The sequence below is a fragment of the Lissotriton helveticus genome, chromosome 8 (genome assembly GCF_964261635.1).
Source record: "Lissotriton helveticus chromosome 8, aLisHel1.1, whole genome shotgun sequence".
NCBI lineage: Eukaryota > Metazoa > Chordata > Amphibia > Caudata > Salamandridae > Lissotriton > Lissotriton helveticus.
In genome coordinates, this window is record NC_136069.1 from 603,738,145 (window position 1) to 603,756,945 (window position 18,801).

General features: G+C 38.5%; 1 protein-coding gene across 1 annotated transcript in view; it reads right to left on the reverse strand.

The window, feature by feature from the left end:
* Positions 1 to 18,801, reverse strand: part of KLF12 (KLF transcription factor 12) — a 1,139,352-nt gene that overhangs the window by 322,236 nt on the left and 798,315 nt on the right. Inside the window, exons 5-6 of the mRNA XM_078657427.1 lie at positions 15,152 to 15,274; positions 9,290 to 9,836 (exon numbers count right to left, since the gene is read on the reverse strand). Of these exons, the coding sequence (XP_078513553.1) occupies positions 9,290 to 9,836; positions 15,152 to 15,274 (670 nt within the window). The remainder of the gene's footprint in view (positions 1 to 9,289; positions 9,837 to 15,151; positions 15,275 to 18,801) is intronic.

Consider the following 18,801-nt stretch of genomic DNA (forward strand, 5'->3'; position numbering starts at 1 on the left):
TTATTAGATGAGCGTTGAAGACTGCTCCGCCATTTATTAATAATACAAGGATCATGGTCAATACCAGTGGCTGTTACATTTTTCATGAATGAAGCTCATTCTCAAGCAATTCCTTGCCTCATAAAATCCCTGGACAGAGTTGATAAAAGAGCCAGGACCCCAGCCATTGCTCCAAACCCCAGAGTACTACTGCCTCACTGTAAAATGCCCGGGTACAAAAAATGGGGCTATGTAGCAAGCAGTGGATTGCCATTTCTATCTGGATATCACAGGGGACTACCAGCTGATCAGCCCTCACACCTAAAGCATTAATATAAACTATTGGATAGCTTAAAGGGACAGAACTGTGAATGATTCTCCATTGCTTGGTATCTTCACTTCAGGTCCTCTGAGTAGTGTCAGCAGCTAATTGTGATTGCACATTGTGGCTTCTAGAGAGCTGAATAGACACTGATAGGTTACCCCTTCCCTCATTGTACACCAACAATACTGATAATATGCAAGGATAAAAGGGAGAATGCTAGGCAATTGCACATACTTTAACATTGGTTGACATGAGTTTATTACTTGGATCTGCATGAACCATTACTTATCCTCAAAATTTCGAAATTCAGTCTATGACATAATCTGCACAGTCTCTGTAATGATCAATTGTTATTCAAATATTGATTGCATCTAGCACTTACATTTTTTTTGCACTTTATCACTAACCTTCGGGTATGCTTGCATGTTAATTATGCAGATGTGTCAATGGCAATGATAGGCTATCAATCGTAACTTAAGAAGCTCTAAATCTTTGTAAATTGTCAGCTAGATACAAGTTGGAAACAGACAAGACTATCTTAGGACACACAAATTCTATGTGTCTATCAAAATCTCGGGTGTATATATATACACATATTAAGGTGTAAAGCTTGTTATTTTCTGGTGTCACAACCTAAATGTTAAAAGTCTATGGCATTAGATTGTTGAATTTTTTAAAGATATTATATTATGAGCTCCTCTATTTTACTATTTTATGCTTTATATGTATGGACTACTCTGCACAATGAGTTGTTGCTTATTTGCGCACATTTTATATTTTACAACTATTTATGCTTGCACAATTCTTTTTATCATGTACTTGTCACTTTAATGGACTTGAGTCTCTAATAAAGTATTTTAAAAGTGTATGTCCTGGGCATCATCCCATCTTTATTGGCGAGTCCCACATTAATCTACTTTACCTCCAAATACTGCTTAATGTTTGCATAAAATCCCTTGCATCACTATTAAAGAACTTCAAGGTGATAACAATATTCAGATTTTAATATAGCCTTATGGCCCGCCCTAGCGAGCTATACCGTCTATTCGGCGAGGGACTTTAACAAGGGAGCGAGACTTTAATAGCCGGTATAGCCCAGCTACGAAGGGTTAGATGGCTATTGGAACATTCTGCCACTAGAGGGCAGAATGTTCTAACAAATTGAACAAAGGCCTCTCGGAGCCCGAGGGGATTTCCGAGGGGATTGAAATCCCCTCGTGATCCGAGAGGCCTTTTTTTAAACAGCACATTCAGTGGAATGCGGAGCTTCTGCTTTAAAGCCGCTCCTGTTTCACAGTGCAGGCAGCAACGCACCTGCACTTTAAAAAGGGTAGAGCGATCCCCTAGCAGGCAGGTGCAGTGAGTGACTGCACCTGCCTGCAGGAGGATGGCTAGGGGGATCAGTGGGGCCCCCTTTCAACACCCCAGATGACTGCCCACCTTTTTGTGTCAGTGTCCTGTATCCTAAGGGCATGTTTGCCCCCCGGAACCAGCATCTGTAATGTGGCATGGGCAGAGAGGCAAAGTGATTCCCTCATTTGCATGGTGCCACATCCCTATGCAAATGAGTGAATGAATGAATGACTTTTGCACCCCACGTGCACTTTCAATATTATGGCCCCTGGACCCTTAATTTAATCTGGACAAATCCATTTCTCAAGTGACCAAATCTTACCTCAGTCAGGTTTATGCCCTTCATAGAACATTCCCTTTCCTATCCTTTTCCCGTGGAGTTATTGTAACAATGTCTTTAGTAAATCAAGAATAGATTATGGCAACCCTGCCAATCGAGATGTGAAAGGATATCATGTGGATTTTACCGAAGGCCACTCGTGTTACAATTTTATTTCTCAGTTTTTATGAAACACTCTGCTAATCACTTTATTGAATGTTCATAGAAAAAAAATGCAATAAAAGTACATTCATAGTATTTCAATGTCTATTTTGCCATTGATTCTGATAAGTGTTCTTGTATTTTCCTACACCCGTGTTTTATTGCAGGGATTAATTTCCGCCTGATTTTTAAGTGCTTGCTGTAGTTATTGTGCTTCGTATAATACTCAAACATTACTTGCCTTGTTAATTTTGTATGCACTGATCTCTGTTGAGCCTTGCTTTAAAATGCTATTGAAAATGTACTCATGCATACATGAACTAAAGGATGCTCATCTTTGCCTGCCAAATACAAACGTAAGTAGATTCGTATCTATAGTTATGAGGCACACGTGATGGGTACCACGTGATGGGTACCACTCTTTTCTATATTTCAGTGCAGACGAAACTGATGTGTGATTTAGTGCATTATTTAAAAGACCCCACATAAATCATTAGGATGCAGCTGCCTGTGCGAATTTACAGGGGAATAAAATTAAAAATGCGCAAGGGTCATTAAGTGACCTTAGTGGTGGTCACTATTAACAACAGCTGCTAAATGTAACTATATAGACAGAGGTCGAGTTGAAGGCCAACTGGATAACACTATTGTTAATTCCGAGCTACATGCTATAGCAATAAACATATGACAGATGACACGCCCAGTACTTTAAGTGGGCAAGGATGATCGGATAATTAGTACCTGCACTTCTTTAATTAGAAAGGAGGAGTACCTGCACTTTTCAGCAGACGTGCATTACTTATAATGGGAGAGCACCTGCACTTCTAAGTAGCGAACAGGTACTCTGGGATATTGAGTACATGCACTTTTATATTCCTGTCTGAACCACTGAACATGTCTGCTACTCTACCTGGGGAACAATCGCTGTAACTGACTGTGCCTTGTTAGTATACAACAAAAATGTATGCGAGCCATGAAGTAGTGTAACAGTAGACTGAATTGTTACACTCAGAAGAAGTTGTTATTAAATAACAAAGGTCTATAGATTCACATGGAGAGTGAAGTAATTTGATATTGAAATTCATTTTCCGGATGCATTTAACACGAGAGTCTACAATTTGATTAAGGGCTTCCAGCCCTTCTGATCCAGTGCAGCGTGGGACTATAATTGTTCCTAATTATAGCATCTTCAAGAGGAACCCTAGGATGACATATGCCACCCCCTGGGCAGGTGAAGGCTTTCTCCCTATTAAAAGAAGATTTTCTTCATACTAAAACTCATCAGGGATAGAACACAAAGTCGTAGGGCCTGATTCTCAAACTGAGCTTCGTAATACATTTTATAGTACTACAAAACATATTGCAAAAGTTTTACCTATACTCATAGGTGCTGAGTTCTCTGCCTCGATTGCGGAGTCTCCCACAAGTGAGTACAGATTTTAGTAGTAAATGTGGGAGGGACACAGGGGAGTTGGTAGGAAAAGCGGCAGTATTACTACAAAAGAGGATGGGATTAGGGAAGAATAAGAGGGGTTTAGTCAGGGTTAGGGAGGGGTTTAGCGAGGGACATCACCCACATACACAAGAGTAAGCCAATTGTATTACTGTGGGGTTGGAGGCATGTAACTTACACTTTTGCAGTAAGTACTTTTGTAGTAGGTTTATGCTCGTAATTTGAGAGTACTGAAAGTAGCAAACTTACTACAAAGTGTAAACATACTCAAAACTGCAACTTACCATTGTGAATCACACCCACAATTTATTACGCTGCTTTATGTCCAGATTACCTGTTTGGTGTACAGTTGTTACTAAGGAAGGTGAAATCTGGGATTCCTCCAACCCAGCCTATGGGCATATTGTAAAGCGGCCTCGAGGAAACAAGGGGGCTGCCATAGAACGTAGGAGCTCAAGAGCTCTCAGGGCGGAAGGCAGGGGACCGACCAGACCGTGGCCCCCCCCCATCAGAATATGAAAAGCGGGCACTAGGCCTGTAATACACACCACCACGGCCGCGGGGGCATCTTAAAATGGGCTATTGACTGGTGTACCCCCAACCCTACACAGCATGAAATGGGTGGTTATTGTTAAAAGAATATGACATGAGGTACCCAAGTCGTACGAAATAATTGAATGCCCTTGGTCTGGGTCATTGTTGTATTGATAATATACCCAACGTGAGGTCTGCACTTTATGCTACAGCAACAACAGCCCATTGGTTCTTTGTTTAGTTCCCCGAATTTTATTGTACCCCTGCAGAGCGTGGGTCAAGGTTCTTTGTTTAGTTCCCCGAATTTTATTGTACCCACTCATAAGAATAGCATTAAACGGGCTTTACTAGACCTATATAAAGAGGATCGACTGAGATCTGAGTCTATTAAACCTGCTGTTATTAGATATCAGCTTATTATTGACTCTAGTTGTGATAATTTGAATAATTTTTATAGATACTTGTCAATACCTATAGGAAAGTGGAATCGGAGCCTTTTGTTCAGGTTCCGGGATGGAAGCATAGTTAATTTGCTTAGCTTCCCCCTTGGCTATAATAAAAAACTAGAAGAATTGGATTGTCCCTGCTCTCAGGGCGGAAAACAAAGTTTATTGCACTATTTCTTCTTTTGTGGCTATTACAAATTGTATACCTGTAAATATTTAAGGCCGATCCTTTGTAAATATAATCTTAGAGACTTTAATCTCGCATTAAAATTCCTCCAAGTGTTGCATACTGACGAAGTTATATATATTGTGAGTTGCTTTATAAAAAGATGTGTGAAATCGAGGGCATGCATGGAGTTTGGATAATTGATATCAGTATTATGGTATCTGTTGCACTTTCAGCACTTAATTATTTTGGTGAATTGCTCACTGATTTAGTTGTATATCTATTTTGATATAAATGTTTATTTCGGGAGTACATAATCTGAATTTTGTGTCTAAGTTTGTTACTAGACCATTGTTCCTCCCTCTAGTATGCATTTTGTACTGTATAACATGCACTTCGCACTTTATGACATATGCTACTTAAACCCAACTTGATAAATTTGTTTTTCATCTATATATATGTTTTTAAATTGTTTTAAATGTATTTTTATCTTGTATGTACTTTTATGGATGTATTGATAATCCGAATAAAGATCATTTGACTTGACTTTTGACTTGAAACAAGGGGGCTGCCATAGAACGTAGGAGCTCAAGAGCTCTCAGGGCGGAAGGCAGGGGACCGACCAGACCGTGGCCCCCCCCCCATCAGAATATGAAAAGCGGGCACTAGGCCTGTAATACACACCACCACGGCCGCGGGGGCATCTTAAAATGGGCTATTGACTGGTGTACCCCCAACCCTACACAGCATGAAATGGGTGGTTATTGTTAAAAGAATATGACATGTGGTACCCAAGTCGTACGAAATAATTGAATGCCCTTGGTCTGGGTCATTGTTGTATTGATAATATACCCAACGTGAGGTCTGCACTTTATGCTACAGCAACAACAGCCCATGGTGCCCACCAACAGGAACCTCCAGCAATGACTGTCCACAAGGCTCTCCCTGCTTCTCACAGCCTCTTCCACAGCGAATAGAACTCTTCAAGCGGACTTGGAGATGGTAACTTTTTCAGTGGGACTAACCTGATACTTGTATTCGGGCTCCACTATATCATGGTTGGCCTGAATATGTGACATTTCCCTGGTCTAGCACAACCAGAATACTGAGTGGAGTTTTTAGGTGTTATACTTACCAAAATATTTGAAACTGCAAATTTGCAGATATCTGATTGGTTTTTTGTCATCTTGGTGTCATTTTATTTAGTAAAATGTACTCTATTTCCCTAAATTGGTTAGGGATTTCTCCTTGTGTTGTGTTTTTACTTTATTACTGTTTGTGTGCTGCATAAATACTTTATAAATTGCTTAAGTTAAGCTTGGCTGCTTTTCTGCCACGCTACCAGCGGGTTAAGCACAAGTTACTTTAGTGACATCTGTGGTTTACTAATGTGGACATGCCTTAGGAGTTCTCTATCTGCACATGGAGGATATTCCTGTTTGTTCTGTCCAAGTCCACCACAGCTGACATGGTGAGCATATACAGTCTGAAGATTGGAGGAAATGGTGCTAGAGGAAGTATTCAAAAGAGAGTCACCCTTGTCACCCCTTTAATGTCATTCTCGCTGGTATCAGGACCACTGAAAACCCTTTCTAAATAGAGGAGGTGCTGGAGGCTCTGTCATTGGGAAAACTAAAGGAGGCAGAGAAGGGTAGTCAGATGTCTAATTTTAAACAAATGTCACTTTATTACTCCTCTCAGTAAAGAACTAAAAGTGTCATTAATGCTACTCTACTTTCAATCATATCTCAAAATACATGAGCATCTATATAAAATTTGCTTGAAACTGTAACCATGGAGAACACATACTAAATTAAAAGCTAATCAATAGATCTTTGATACCTAGCTCTGTAATTATGGTACTCAGGTGTGTCACATCCACCCCCTCCCATCCGTTAACCTTTTCCCTCATGTGTAGTTTTCACTACCATTGTTTCAATAACATAATTTATTCCAGGATAGGGACAGCATATGCATTTTTATGCCTCAGCTACATGAAGCTTTTAGTATTTTGCAGCTCATTGCACAACAATGGGGAAACCCAATGATCCACCAGACCTGGGTCAATTACGGTACAAAAGAGTTGGTCAAAGTGGAAGGAAAATATTCATCTAAATCACATCACCCAAAACGAACACATTATTCGAATAGGTCTGAAATTATAATACATTTATATCAAATACATCCGTACAATTGCCAAGAGGTGCTCCAAGGGAAATATAAAGTAGAGTGCTCAGAAAATTGCTTGTGTAAGGGTTTCAAAAGTGAAGTTGGGGAATTCACAATATTTCCATACATTTTACAACCACCTGTCTGGCCATCTGTTGGCTACATTTGAGTAAAGATACACAAAAGTGAAAAGATACAATAAATCAATTAATGTCATCTATATGTGTGTACAAATACAGTACAGGTTCACAAGAAGGGACAGTCGACTTTTCGATCCCAATGGTACTTGGAGGAACAATGAGTCCTTAATGTGGGGTCTTCATCAGGACAGAAGGAGCCACCTTGTTTCCACAGCAGACATGTAAGTGGAATTAATCACATAGATGGGCCCCTGGGCTCCTGTGTCAGAGACACAAGTTTCCTCAAATGCATTGAAGATTACAAAGTGTGTAAGCTCACTGGTCAAACAATGAATGAAAAAGCTCAGTGGAATCGACAAAGAATTTATCCAAGTTTTGAAATTAGCCGCATGCATAAAGAAAGAATCTATCAGGTGGATTCTCTGTGTCCGCAGTACAATCAAATTTCATAACTTGGCTAAATCCTTTGACCTGCCCCAAACCTCATTTTACTATTATGACCTCCCAAACAACTCTTTCTAAATTCGTCCCTCATGCATCCCTCCTTTGACTCTTCCCAAACCTCATTTTAATACTATGATCTCCCTAATAACACTTTTTAGACTCTTCCCTCTCCTATCCCTCCATTATCCTATTCAATCCAACTAACAGATTCCCATTTCCACCACTCAAACTAACTCATATTTCCCTATACTAATCCACCACTAATCCTTTTGGGTTCCCGAGTAGCGTGCTACTCGCTGAAAAGTGCTTTGACACCTTGTTAAGGGTAGTAAACGCGCTATATATATATATATACAAGTACAATTATAATAACATTTACCAGTGAATGCATGAGAATGTGTTGCACATACTGTCGGAAGGCACCAAGTTTATGGAATCCTGTGGACAGATACTGGGTAAGTAGGAAATTTTTGGAAAGGTATTCACCAAAATTAACCAGAATTGAAATTTTGCTTGACCTCTCAAGATATACAAAAAGCTTCAAACACACGAAGGAGAGATTATGTTATCAAGTATTACACAGACCAGAATTTGGTAAATACATGGACTCTGGACAGTTTGTATATTCTTTGGTGTGTGGTTGTGATTCATTGTGGAGGTTTTCAAATTATCGAGGATATATTCCTGGGCCGTATTTGGCATGGGTCAGTGGTTTGGAGGCTATGGGTTTCATTCAGGAGGTATTCCAAATGGGGGTGGAGGGTTGGTTGGGAGACTATCTAGTCTAACTGTGTGAGTGTAAAGTATGTGGCGCGTCATCTGTGCTTAGTGATTTCTAGTGATTTGTCCTGGTCTTTTGCCTCTCTTCCTAACCCACGGCAGCTGATGTGTGCCATACATTAGCTATGTTCAGATGGAGATTAACCTGGTAGAGCTTGTTGTATTCTTCTAATGGCTATTTATTTCTGTAGTGAGTATCCTCTTCTGAGTCGCTACTGGATATTCCATTCCCAGAGGTAAGAATCTTGGCAGTGGGTTAGCGTCTAGTCTTTCTGAACTGTGTGCTGAGTTCCTTATGATATGTTGATAGACACTTCCAAAGCGATACAAAAGGGGATGATGGACGGAGCGTTTGAACAAATCAAACACTCACCCCCAGTCAACTGATCTAGGTTTAATCCATCCATCATCCCCTTTTGTATCACTTCCAGGCTAACCTGGCCAGAGCATCAAGAAGGACCTGGGATGAATCATTAATTTACAAACTGAAAAATGTTGAAAACGATTTCATGAATTTGTGGGGCTTGTTTCCTGACACTCAACAAATATTGAAATGTTAACTGGATGACACACTGATGGATAATATGAAAATTAGAGAAACTTTCACAAAGCAGAAATATTGGAATACTATGCCCTAGATGTAAGTGATAAATTACTGTAATACCAATTTTTATGGTTTCTTCTTTTAATTGTGACATATTCGGTATTTTGTTTATTTAGTTGATTTTGCGAATATAAGTGATTTAGAGGGATTACAGGATTGATAATAATTTCACCTCTTTTGGCACATAGTTGGACAGGGTGAAAACATACTACCAGATGTAGCGTTAATCCTAATTATTGCAATTATTCACAATGCCTATATTATATTTTGACGTCTTGAACTTAGAGAATATGACACAAATGTGCAACCACGTGATGCGTGTGAAAGGAATACAACTTGGATAAACAAATATAACTGGGATAAACAATCAAACTTTCAATAAACAAAATGTTAAAATACACTTCCTTCTTCTTACCTTTTAGGTGATTCCGCGCGCCTTCCAAAAGTGGTACCACTATCGTAGAATTCATACTTCCTGGAGATCTTACAGCGGTGTAGACAACTGGCACAGATTGCACCACAACTGGAATGCGGTGCACATTATTCAGTTTGTTAGACTGCAAGTTCATAGGGCTTGGCGGTTGTACTGGATGGATGATGTGGAAAAATTGTTGACCGCCAACACCATGTGCAGAAGCCACTAGGGGTCCTGGCGTTAATACTGTCGGTACAGAGGATGCTGACGACACAGATGTTATCACTGTTGGGGAAGAAGTTGGACGACTAGACAAGGAAGAGACAGATGAAGTAGAAGAAGGAGAGGAGGCTGATATTGTTAAGGAAATGGGTGATGAAGATGCTGCTATAGGCGACGTCCTGGCTTTATTAATTGATAAGTCCACTGGCTCAGTTTGTGTTTGGAAATGGTCAGTTGACAGCAAGTCCTCTGGCGGCTCCGACTTCACACTGTTGAGCAAGAGAGGAACAGCTTCCATGTCAGGGAAGGTAGGGGCTTTTGGGGACTGCAAAATAGAAATGAATTTAGAGTGGGTTATTCAATGTCTGCTATTAAAAGTGGCTTTTTCATAAATACTTTAAATACGTGGAATTTTGATCATTGTGAGCATACGAGTTAAGACAATTCAAAAGAGTAAATGTATTCTCTACAATACTTAATCACATTAATTGAAAACACACGAATGGCTCAGTTTGGCACATACTACAGCATTCAATTGGAATTTAAAAATTTGTAAAATACTAATGGCTTTTATTTTGTTGCCCCTACTAAACTCTTGATGAACAGAAATGAAGCTTTTGCACCGCAAATGTTTAGCTACTCTTTTATCAAAGCACATATCCTTGCGGAAAAACATAAGGACATATCATGATCATGTTGTCAGTGCTACACCAGCACAGAAAGGGTCTGTGTGTTTCTTTTTTGCATCTTCAGCACATTCATTACCTCGAAAAAGTGTTTAAGCTCTGTTGTCTGCAGCCATGCACTAACTTGGAGATTTTTCGACTTTAGTCACTGATGTTTGATGATCTCTTTGGTATATCATTAGAGCTGATGCAGACGCTGGCTGTGCCAATTCAAGTACCTTACAAAAAAACCATCTAATTAGCGGTAGTGACAGACTGAATTTGAGCCCTGTTGTACCTACAGTGTTGGCAAGGTGAATTTTGTGTTTATAATGGGTCTTGCATATGGTTAGCAATTTCCGAAAGAATGCATCAGAATAATGTTTTTAATGCTGAGATGTAGAGTGAAATTTGATAGCAAGCAATGTGTGATAGAATACACATAAACACTTCAATAGTTTTCTGGAGATGAGATTTTGACTATGAAAGCCACAACGTCTATGACGAGTCAAGTACTACTGAACTGGAAATGTGTTAAAAAAGCCTTCAACTGAGGCATGGTTAGGAGCCCTGTAAATTTAGAAAGTCTAAAGAAAGTATTATATAAAGTTGAAGGTACAAACAAAACATTTTATAATATTTGCAATTAGTTTCATCTTTTTTAAAGCACTGAAGATGGTAGTTAAATGACCTTTTATGGAATATTCAAACCTTCCCTTTCCCAAGGTTATCCTACTTATTTGCTCTCCCTTTTCAGTTACACTATCTTTTTTACCACTGTCCTTAATGACACAAATTATGGTCCCAAAATGTATTGAGATGAAAAAGGCCATCAGCACTAGGATGCAAAGGAAAAAACCTGGACTGCATGAGTTAATCACAGATACTACGAAGATGGTGTGAGCATCATCTACATTGTAATACAAACCCTTTAAAAGAGTTTGGCTGCTCCCACTGTATTTTCAGTGACCTTATTAATTTATGGGAGTCAGAGGCCCTTGGCTGGGGAAGATCAGAAGCATGGCCAGGGTAAGCATATTATAACAGAATGTGAGAGGAATTATATCATTAAATATATTTTCATAACAGGTAATACCTAAGAAAAAGATCAAATATACTTCAAGAAATCCTATTTTAGTGACTTTAAGTATTGAAGAAGATGTGATAAGTTGACAAGTATTGACGTCAGCTAATAGGGTTGGTGGAGAGAAAGTTTTAATCTTATTCTATCAATTTAGAATCCATTTAAGAGAAAATTTAGGACCGAAGGGCTCGATTTAGAGTTTGGCAGAGAGGGTACTCCATCACAAATTCAATGTAGTTCTCTGTCCGCCAAACCCTCATCGGCCCTCCCTATTTTAGGAGAACATTGCAATTTCCTTTTTTTACTCTTAGTTAACCTGGCAGTAAAAGGCTGAAAAGAGAAACCTCCAAGTGTGTGGGGTAATTACTTTTCGGTTTTTTTCAAAAGCAAATTACAAAATTGTTTCTGAAAAACAATAAAAGTGTATTTTCGTGGGCGTCCACCAAATAAAGTTAGATAACATTTTGTCTATTTTTTTGTAAAATGGTAATGAAAACTATAAAGGAAAGGTGGATAATACATAAAGTATTGGCGGAGCAATAAACATTTGAATAGATTCAGCTTTCCCCCACAAATGAAATGTAAATAGGACCATTTATCTATTTCCCCTTGAATTTTAAATAAAATATAGTCACAGTATACCTTCATCATACTCTTAGAACCGGGAAATAAAATTGTTAGATATTTAACTTTATCTTTGCACCACTTTATATCAGTGTTAAACATCATATCATGTGCATTGTAGATATTTGAAGGAACAAATCTGGTTTTGTTGGTATTGAAGGTATAGCCTGAATCATTACCATATGACTTTGCTAAATATTTGGAATAGAACAATCTGCTTCACTTATAAACCAAAGAACATCATATACATAAGCCACGTTCTCAGTGCAATATTTTCAATATATATGCCTTTGTTTTCGATGGAATTTCAGTGCTAACAAAATGTAGGTTCTATGGCTAATATAAAGAGGGGTGGGTATAGAGAACAGCCTTTTCTTGTTCCTCTGAACAGATTAAAGGATTACGAGGAACTACCATGTATACAAAGTTTAGCAAAGAGTTGATCATAGAGAGTGAACATATTTTTAATAATTTTAGGACCACAATGAAAACAGCCTATAGTCTGAAATAATAAGAAAGAAATGCCAATTGGTGTTGTCAAATGCTTTTTCTACATCAAGTGCACGTATCCTTAATATTAACCAGTAGTTTTCCATCTGCTTTCTTGGCTACATATATTTGAGTTTTATCTTGTTTGATGCACAGGCAATTAAGAGCAAGTAGTTTTTCCTGGTCTAGTGTTAGTAAAATAAAATGGTTCCTTATCATTAAACATCAGGTATTTTTGTAAGTAACACATGCTATTCATCACAAAGATTCTGTAACTTCAATCAATACATATTATTGTTAGGAGAAACAAAAGACTCCCATGTTTGTCTATCTATTTTTCTAGGTCAGAAATTTTAGCATGCACCAATTTATTTTCATGTGCCTTTATAGAGATAGTTGTTCATCAAATACACACATTAAAAGCATCCTAATGAGTTATAGTTAAAGTTTTATTTTCTGTATTACAAGTAAAATATTGACCTACAGCATGCAAGATCTTTTCTTTGTTGTCATCATTCAGAACAATATCAACATTCTTTCTCTGTCTAGAATGAAAGCATGAAGAATCATGTAATTTTAAAAAGATAGAAATCATATCTGGTCAGAGATATCATTATGCCCAATTTGTGAATCAGAAATTAGGCACATAAATGTCTTGAAAATGTGGCCCGACTGGTCAATGTATGTTGTATTCTTAAACAAGGCAATAAAACAAGTGTCATCTTTGGGAGGCTCAAATTTGGTAGAAGAGAGTCTATCAAGTAATGGGTCACATAACGAAGTAAAATCTCCAGCAGCAATAAGTGGAACATTACCAAACCTCACAATTTCTGTAGTAATATCGCTCCAGAATATAGGATCATCCGCTATGGGACCATATATATTAAATAGATGCAAATAAACATATCAAGTTTAACTTTCACATAAATATATCTTCCATCTGTATCAGAATGATTCTCAAGGATTTTTGATTGAAGTTTCTTCAGGAATAGGCTTGCAACTCCATTCTCTTTGGGAGAATAGACAAAATTACCAATTTAACCTTTAATCATATATGATGCTATTTTGTCATTTGTGGGTCTCTTGAAGTAGACAAACCTCATATTTATTCCTCACCAGATATGACAATATATTCACTCTTTTAACTGGATGTTTCAAGCTTTGACATTTAAAGACATCATTTTAAGGTTATTTGTTTTTCCATTAAAGGCAACATAAGGATGTGGGGGTTTAGTAAGGAATATAATCTGTCCGACGTTTGATCAAACTAAAATAAAAGGTAGCTGAAGACAAGCAAGACAAATGGCACGTAATATAAAGAAAACCTGAGAGAATACACAAAACAAGATACAAAAGTACCATATCATGACTGAATGGTAATGATGGATTAACTTGAAAATTACTTTTCTCAACTTGACTTGATTCTCTTTCTGATATGATGGAATATGATACATTTCATCAATTTCAAACGTCTCAAAAACTTTTATATTGAGTAAATCGGGCAGTACATTTTCTATGTACAGTCTACAATCTTCCATTTCTATATTTTCTAGTAACTTAAAAATACAATAATTGTATTGCCTGTTCCAGTTTTTTAAGTGAGGAAGCATTTTTTCATAAGCTGAACTTTGGCAATAACTGGAAGCATCTGATCAATCATGGCTTTCCTGTTTTAATCTCATTTATTTTCAGACACTTTTATTGAAAAGCCTGCTATATTCCTTTGAATATTTTAAGGTCCTAGTTTATAGCATCAATATTAGTATGAGTAGCATGAATCTCTCGCAGAATTTTCCTTAAGGATGGCTCTGGTGGTATCAGCACCTTGGACATAATTGGTGGCGGTGATGCAGCCTGTTTTCTTTTGTCTGACTGATTTTGCAGTGATTTGCCTTCCACAGTTGATGTAGCCATTTGAGAAAATATATCTCCAACACATTAAGGGCTCTATTACAAGTCTGGATGTTCATAAACAATCATGGGGGTGCGGCTGTGGCAGTCTTCCTACTGCTCTATTACAGTTATTACTATTATTGCGACTATTACGGTCCGACTGCCATAGTCTTGCCACAGCCACAAGGGAACCACCATTCCCTGGGGTGTTAGGGTGGTCAGGAGGCCACAGTATACTTGGCAGGACTGGCACGGTCCCACCAAACAGACTGCCAGTTTCCTTTCTGCCAGGGTTTTCATGGCGGTTCCTTATCCATGAAAACCATAGCGGGGAGGAAACGAAGGCAGCCCTAAAGGGCCCCCTTGTGCCTCTGCTCCCTGGGGAGCATGCAGGGGACACAACATTTGCCCCCCTGTGTGCATGCACCACAGTCCATGCCGTGCAGAAACTGTTTTTGAAATTCCCATTGCAGTGCCCATTTTTAAGGAACCACCGTGGGAACGTAAATAAAAAGCCCGCTGGACACAAGAAATACTTGTAATCTGGTGGGCGGACCAACCACAGGTATGCAAACTCGTAATCAGGCCCATAGAGGGGATTTAATATCACATATGAGGAAGAGGTAATACAATCCAGTTTTAGAAATTACTTGCAATCAACTGAGAAGAGGCAATAGCTAGTGTGTTTAGAAGTTCAAATTTGTTTTCCACCGAAGTGTTAAATAACCTCATAAACGCAGTATCACTGCCACATTTTGTCTCTACTTGGTCAAGGAACTCAAAGTTTCAGAAATATTAATAAAGTACAGATGGGTATCTTTTTTATTCTATCTGAAAACGTAGGAACAAAACATTATTATAAATGTACAAATGGAAATAACTTACAGTAGCTTCAGTCGATCGGTTGTAATTTCTGGAGAAAGCGTCAGACCAAGAAAGTGGTTTCCAGGATTTTTTTCTTTCTTTCTGTACATGTGAGTCTATATCCCTTTTTCTTTCTGTTTCCCTCTGAGAAAAAAAGACAGCATTCCTGGTTTGTATTTTTTGTTGCACAGAGCGTAAAACATAAATAAAACTCAATAATCTTCATTCACTTTCATATGCTTTTCCTGCATTGACTTGTAAGCTGTAATTGCAACCTATGTTGAAAACAATCATTAAAACATTTTTATCATGACCCCAGGAGGTACTTTTTACGTTGCCACTCCCCATCTCACTTGTGGTGTTATTTTTACAGTAGGATACAGAAAACAACAATACTTCTTCATTTGTAGATGATGTGCTAAAATGACAAAAGAAATCCTCAACCTGTGTGAATGAAAGATGTATCTCACTCATAGGTCTTAGGTGCACATCTTAATCAGGCCTTTAAAATCATGTGGTAATTCCCTACTAAAAATTCTCGATCCTACATGGCTGGGTTTTCCTGTGTACCGTATTCACCCACCACTATGGTTTCAGCAGCTCAGATAGGGAATAAAGGTGTATTAACATATTTCCCCTGTTCCATACTGCAAAAATTAGATCATTATTAAAGTCTGTCAGACACTCATGTTGGTGTTATTATTAGGGGAAACCAAATTATGGAAATACAGGCTTTTAAGGGACCTCTACATATCTCTGACAGCTAATACAAGTCATTCAGACTTTGAGATCATCAGTGCTTCAATATTCCTAGGGTTTGAGCAAAAAATAAAAACACACACATTTCAATTATTCCATGGTCAGTATTTGGTCATATTTTTCCAAATCTGAATCAAATCTTCAGTTGCGCAACAAGGTTTAAAGGTGACTCTTGACTGAAAACTATTATGATATTGCAGAGTTGGTAGTTCACTTAGGATTACCATTCACTAAGGTAACTTACACTTCTGTGTAGATAACACATGTAATTTACTGTTATACTATTGAGTAATTTTACTTCTTTAGACTGATCACAAAATATGAGTGTAAAGTTACTCAAAGTGTAGACTTACACATCTCCACCCACTGAAAAAGGTGATGAAGCCAAATTTAGGAGTGAATGTTACTACTGACAAAAAAGAAACAGTAGTAAGTCCAGGGCCACACACTCATAGGTATGCACCCCATTTAATAATTATTCATGTATAATAAAAATATATGTTTTAACTTTAAGTAGGAATTCATTTTTTTAAATTTAAACTTCAGACAAATATTTTTATTTAACGTAATATATTTAAATTAGCGAGAGTGAATTTAAAAATGCTATAGCATCTATTTATTTTGTTGTATATTTAAAATAAATATATGAAATTAATGTACCCTAATATTTGACATAAAAGATATTTGTTAATAAATATTATAAGGCTTAATAAAGATTTTTAATTATTCCCATCATTTGCCATCAGTTAACCTTCTTCGATTATATAGTCTCTGTATGCTAAAGTATAGGGGAAAGTAAAAAAAGGTTATTTAACTAAAACAAAAACTAGTACAAATATTTTTATGGTAAATTTTAATGTGAATTAATTTTATATATTTAATTCAAATCTAGAAGAAAAAAATGCTATAGCACTAATACCGTAATGTTGAAAGAAATCTGTAATCAACTTAAATACATTAAATTAAATAGAAATAAATTTTCTGAAGTTTAAATTAAAACATTAATTTATTTATTTATTTAACATTTGTATGGCGCATCGTATCATCCCCGAGGGGATCTCACAGCGCCTGTGCATGACACAAACAGAGACCAGGAGAAATGCAAACCCCTCAAACAACCAGGTTTTTAGGCTTTTTTTGAAGTGTCCCAGAGAAGTACAATGGTGTATCTCTTCGGGCAACCTGTTCCAGTTGAAGGGGGCCAGATAGGAAAATGCACCCCCTCCCATTCTGGATTTATTAATTTTGCAAGGCACTAATAGGTTTTGATTACTTGACCTGAGGAGACGTCCGGGAACATAAGACCTCGTCTTCTTCCTTAAGTAAGCTGGCCCCAGGTCTCGCGTTGCCTTAAACACCAATGTGAGGAGTTTAAAGACTGATCTTTTTTTTTATGGGCAGCCAATGTAGAGCTTGGAGCAAGGGTCGCGAGGGGCAGCGTCTGGGTATGATCAAGACCATTCTTGCTGCAGTGTCTTGCAGCACTTGGAGCCTGGTGAACAGTTCTTCCTTGGCTCCGACCAATAGGGCATTACCGTAGTTCAGCCTACTTACAATAAGCGCCTGAATCAGGGCCTTTCTTAAACCCAGGGGGATCCAAGGAAATACTTTTCTCAGCATCTTCAAAATTCCGAAACAGGTGCCAGAAAGTGAATTTATGTGGTTTTCGGATGACAATTTGCTGTCCAGCAGAACTTCCAGATTCATAACCTGCTTTGTAGGGGTAGGGGGTTCCTCCAGCTCTGTGGGCCACCAGTCTGGTGTCCAAAGTTCCTCTGCCTTCCCGAACAGGACCATTTAATTGGCGTTCAGTTGGAGGAAATTGTCCCCCATTCATTCCGCTATGTTCAACATGCAGGTCCTGAACTTGGCTCTTGTGACAGCAGGTTCTGAATCAAAAGGAATAATTACCTGCGTGTCATCTGCATAAGAGATGGTGTCAAAGCCGTTCGCTCTTATGAGAGCGGGCAACTGGCCACATATATATTTAACAGATTGGGGCTTAGGATGGATCCTTGAGGTACTCCCTTGTCAAGTTGGGTGATTGGTGACACAAATGTGTGTAGCTTAACATACTGTGATCTCTCCGTCAGAAAGCTCTGGAGCCAAGCCAATGCTAGACCTCCGACACCAATGTCCTGTAGTCTGCAGAGCAGGATGTTATGTGATATGGTGTTGAAGGCCGCGGAGAGATCAAGAAGCATTAGCATGGTGGGAGTCCCTTTATCTAAGGACATCCGAATGCTGTCCGTGACTTCGATTAAGGCCGCCTCCATGCTGTGACCTGCACGAAAGCCTGATTGGGCAGGGTCCAGCAACGGGTGCATTTCTTGATAATCAGTAAATTGTTTATTGATCATCTTCTCCATGACTTTCGAGCAACAGGGCAGCAGAGATATCGGCCTATAATTTTTCATCTCTGCCACGTCTGCAGACGATTTCTTTAGGAGAGGTTTAATTGAGGCTCTCTTCCACTTGTTCAGGAAGGTAGCTATGTCCAGGGAGATATTACAGACTGACGAGAGTGAGGTAGCTAAGACCGTGGCGAACTCTGCCATTATAAAAGGTGGAGCACAGTCTGACTCTGATCCTGACTTTGTTGCTGCCAGTGCCTCCTCTTCTTGCTCCATGGTGATAGTGGCAAATGAATAAAGTTTAGGTTGTGAGGGATCTCTCGTCTGTGGAGTAGGCAAACTAGGGGTCTCTCCTCCTCCCAGCGAGTTATATATGTTATCTATCTTTTCTCTAAAATGTGTGGCCAAATTATCACAGAGTTGTTGGGTGTGAGGAGCCACCGCCCTACTTACTATAGGGTCAGTGAACTCTTTTAATATCTTGAAGAGTTCCTGTGACGAGTTCTTAGCCTCACTTATCTGCCAATTCAGATGTTCTCTTCTATCCATTTTACATTG